At 52.1% G+C, this 4314-nt stretch overlaps 1 protein-coding gene across 1 annotated transcript in view; it reads left to right on the forward strand.

Moving 5' to 3' along the window:
* Positions 1 to 898: 898 nt before the first annotated feature.
* Positions 899 to 4314, forward strand: part of ASMTL (acetylserotonin O-methyltransferase like) — a gene marked incomplete at its 3' end in the record, with an annotated part of 9134 nt that continues 5718 nt past the window's right edge. The window contains exons 1-2 of the mRNA XM_017870608.1: positions 899 to 1421; positions 2922 to 3084. Of these exons, the coding sequence (XP_017726097.1) occupies positions 1074 to 1421; positions 2922 to 3084 (511 nt within the window). The remainder of the gene's footprint in view (positions 1422 to 2921; positions 3085 to 4314) is intronic.

The raw sequence follows: 4314 nt of genomic DNA on the forward strand, positions 1-4314 counted from the left end.
GATGGAGTCTGCGTAACATATATGTGTCTTAACCTAGAGGGTGCTACGTCAACTGAAATGAGGCAGGCAGAGAAAAGCTACCACAGGATCTCACTTATATGGAATATAAAACAGTTGCACTTAGTCAAAGAATACAAGATTTAAGTCAGGGCCAGGTGCAGCGGCTCACGCCTGTCATCCCAGCACTTTTGGAGGCCGAGGCGGGTGGATCACTTGAGGTCAGGAGTTCAAGAACAGCCTGGCCAACATGGTGAAACCCCATCTCTACAAAAAATACAAAAATTAGCCGGGCGTGGTGGCGGGCGCCTGTCATCCCAGCTACTCTGGAGGCTGAGACAGGAGAATCACTTGAACCCAGGAGGCGGAGCTTGCAGTGAGCCGAGATTGCGCCACTGCACTCCAGCCTGGGTGACAGAGCAAGACTCTGTCTTAAAAAAAAAAAAAAAAGTAAGTGAGACGGGAGGAAGAAGTTCAGGCTCTTTACAGCCTGGTGAATGTGGCTTTCAGTAACACTGTCTTACTGGAAAATTGCCAGCACATTAGATCTGAAGTCTTCTCCCCACACACACAAAATAAGTACATGAGGTGCCGGATAGGATAATTGGCTTGATTTAATGATGTTACATGCATACGTATGTCAAAATATCCCATTTAACACATGAACTTTTTTTTTTTTTTTTGAGACAGAGTCTTGCTCTGTCAGCCAGGCTGGAGTGCAGTGGCACGATCTTGGCTCACTGCAACCCCTGCCTTCCAGTTTCAAACGATTCTCCTGCCTCAGCCTCCTGAGTAGCTGGGACTACAGGCACCCGCCACCACGCCTGGCTAATTTTTATATTTTTAGTAGAGACAGGGTCTCACCATGTTGGCCAGGCTGGTCTCGAACTCCTGACCTCAGGTGATCAACCCGCCTCGGCCTCCCAAAGTGCTGGGATGACAGACGGGAGCCACCGCGCCCGGCCTTGCCCTGAAATTTTTAGACCCGGAAACTTTTCTCCCCATCGTCACCTCTTACCTTCCCCTGCCCACCCAGGGACAAAGCTGGCGGCTACGGGATCCAGGCCCTGGGCGGGATGCTGGTTGAGTCTGTGCACGGGGACTTTCTAAACGTCGTGGGCTTCCCGCTGAACCACTTCTGCAAGCAGCTGGTGGAGCTGTACTACCCACCCCACCCGGAGGACCTGCGGCAGCCCGTCCAGCACGACTCCATCCCGGCCGTGGATACGTTCGAAGATCTCAGTGATGTGGACGGGGGCGGCTCGGAGCCCGCTCAGAGAGAGACGGGCAGCTGCGATGAGAAGGCCGAGGCGGGAGTGGCCGGACAGGCCACGGCAGAGGCTGAGTGCCACAGGACCCGGGCGACTCTGCCCCCGTTCCCCACACGCCTCCTGGAACTGCTGGACGGCTTTAAACTATCAAAGGTACCTGTGTCAGTCTCCTCAGGTCGCTGTCACGAATAACCCCACACACACAGCTTCAATCAACAGTCCTGGAGGCTGGCAGTCTGAGGTCAAGTTCTCTCAGGGCCACGCTTTGTCTAAAGGTTCTAGGGGAGGGTCCTTCCTGCCTCTCCCAGCTCCTGACAGCTCCAGGCATCCCTGGGCTTCTGGCTGCATCACTCCAGTCTCTGCCCCTGTCTCCACGTGGCCTTCTCCTGTGTGTCTGTGTCTTCTCTTCTGTCCCTTAAAAGGACACCTGTCACCGGATTTTGAGGCCTCCCTAATCCACTGACTCCAACTCATCTGAAGTCCCCTAGCTTACGTACATCTGCAAAGACTCTTTTTTTTTTTTTTTGAGACGAAGTCTGGCTCTGTCATCCAGGCTGGAGAGCAGTGGCGCCATCTCGGCTCACTGCAACCTCCACCTCCCGGGTTCAAGCCATTCTCCTGCCTCAGCCTCCTGAAGGGTTTCGCTGTGTTGGCCAGGCTGATCTCAAACGCCTGACGTCAGCCAATCCAACCGCCTCGGCCTCCTAAAGAGCTGGGATTACAGGCGTGAGCCACCACGCCCAGCCTGAGGCCCCATCTTTCATCCATTCTGCAGGCCTGGGCTCCCAGGGTCCCCTCACGGCGCAGAGCAGACTGAGAAGGGATGCAGCCCTCCCAACACCAGGGGTCCCTTACAGGGCATCCTCTGGGAAGCAGAGGTGGGGATGTCAGGTGCAGGAGGGGCACAGGCTTTGGGTAGACAGGGAGACCAGGCTGACACCTCCTGTCATTCATCATCATCAGGAGAGAGAACATGCAGTGAATAAGGAGTAAAGGTGGTTACAGCACATTCCATCTCTGTCTCTAATTTACTGAGTGGTGATTCTTAAATGACCACCAGATGGATTATAAACAACAGACATTGATTCTCCCACAGTCCTGGAGGCTGGACGTCTGAGATCTAGGTGTGGGCAGGGCTGGTTCCTCCTGAGGCCTCTCTCCTGGGTTTGGAGACACCGTCTTCTCCCTGTGTCCTCACAGAATCATTCCCTCTGTGTGTGTCTCTGTCCTCATCTCTTCTTATAGGGACCCCAGTCCTATTGGATTAGGCTCCACCCAAATGACCTCATTTTACCTGAATCACTTCTTTCAAACCCTGCCTATAAATACCGTCACATCCTGACCTGAGGGACTGGGGGTATTAGGGGTTCAACATACGGGTTTTGAACTCAGCCCATATCTGCAGCACATTGACTTTTCTCCCATGGGCTGGTTTTTCTGCATGATATTCCTTGATGTGCTTTTTACCTTGTGTACGCCTTGTTTTATAGCTGGAGACTTGATCCTCCAGATCCCCACCGCTCTCTGTAAAAGAAGGCTCAGTGGCCCCGTTGAATGCTTTCAACAACATTGGTCTGCATCTTTTGGGTCTGTGGGAGTCAAAAGTACTTGACAAGTGACTTCGTGAGTCTCTCTGCGCTTGTTTTTTAACAGGCCCTGCTCACTGCTTGCAAGCTGAAGGTGTTTGATTGGTTAAAAGATGAGGCACCCCAGAAGGCTGCAGATATTGCCAGCAAAGTGGACGCCTCTGCGTGTGGAATGGAGAGGCTTCTGGACGTCTGTGCTGCCATGGGGCTCCTGGAGAAGACAGAGCAAGGTGACAGGACCCAGCGGGTTTTGCTCTGACGATCTTGACAGGTAGAAGTCACTGAGGGAAGGTGACCTGGAGCCCGGGCAGAGCGAGGACGGAGGGCCAGACCTTCTATCCCTCTGCCCTCAGGAACGCTGCTTTTCTCCGAAGGGTGAGAAGCAGAGGGTGAATGAGAGACAGGGAACAGTGGTGGCCGCAAGCACGCCGGAGAAGCGTGACGTCCTTATGGGCTCTAGTCTCAAAGGGGCTGTATCAGTCCATGTTCTCCTGAGAAACAGAACCCAGTAGGGTGCACACAGACATTAATTTACTTGCTGAATGATTTTTATGGACAGATAAGGTGGGTGGACGGGTAGACAGATACATAGATAGATGATAAATGTATAGATACCTTGATATAGATTGACGATACAGAGATGATAGATATATAGATGATGGGAAGAATTGATAGATATATAAATGGATGGATGGATGGATGGTAGGTGGATAGATGGATGGGAGGAAGGATGCACGGATGGATGGACAGATGGATCGATCAATGGACGGATGGATGGATGGGAAGGTGGATGGATTGGTGGATCAGTGGATGGGTGGATGGATAGATGGATGGATAGATGGATGGATAAATGAAAGGGTGGGTAGATGGATGAATGGATCGATGAATCGGTGGATGGGTGCATAGATGGGTGGGTAAGTGGATGGATGGGTGGATGGATGAGCGGGTGAGTGGATGGGTGGCTGGATGGATAGATGGATGGATGTGTGGATGGAAGGATGTGTGGAAGGATGTCTCGATGGAGGGGTGGATGATTGGATGGATAGGTGGGTGAATGGATATGTGGATGCATGGATGAGTGGGCATGTAGATGGGTGGGTGGGTGGATAGATGGATGGATGGATAAATGGATGGATAAATGAAAGGATGGGTGGATGGATGGATTGATGAATTGGTGGATGGGTGCATAGATGGGTGGGTAAGTGGATGGATGGGTGGATGGATAGACGGATGGATGTGTGGATGGAAGGATGTGTGGATGGATGAGTGGATGATTGAATGGGTACGTAGGTGAGTGGATGTGTGGATGGATGGATGAGTGGGCATGCAGATGAGTGGGTGGATGGATGGATGGATACAATGGATAAATGAAAGGATGGGTAGATGGATGCATGGATCAATGAATCGGTGGATGGGTGCATAGATGGGTGGGTAAGTGGATGGATGGGTGGATGGATGAG

This window comes from Rhinopithecus bieti, unplaced genomic scaffold (assembly GCF_001698545.2).
Source record: "Rhinopithecus bieti isolate Rb0 unplaced genomic scaffold, ASM169854v2 scaffold_5876, whole genome shotgun sequence".
Classification (NCBI taxonomy): Eukaryota; Metazoa; Chordata; class Mammalia; order Primates; family Cercopithecidae; genus Rhinopithecus; species Rhinopithecus bieti.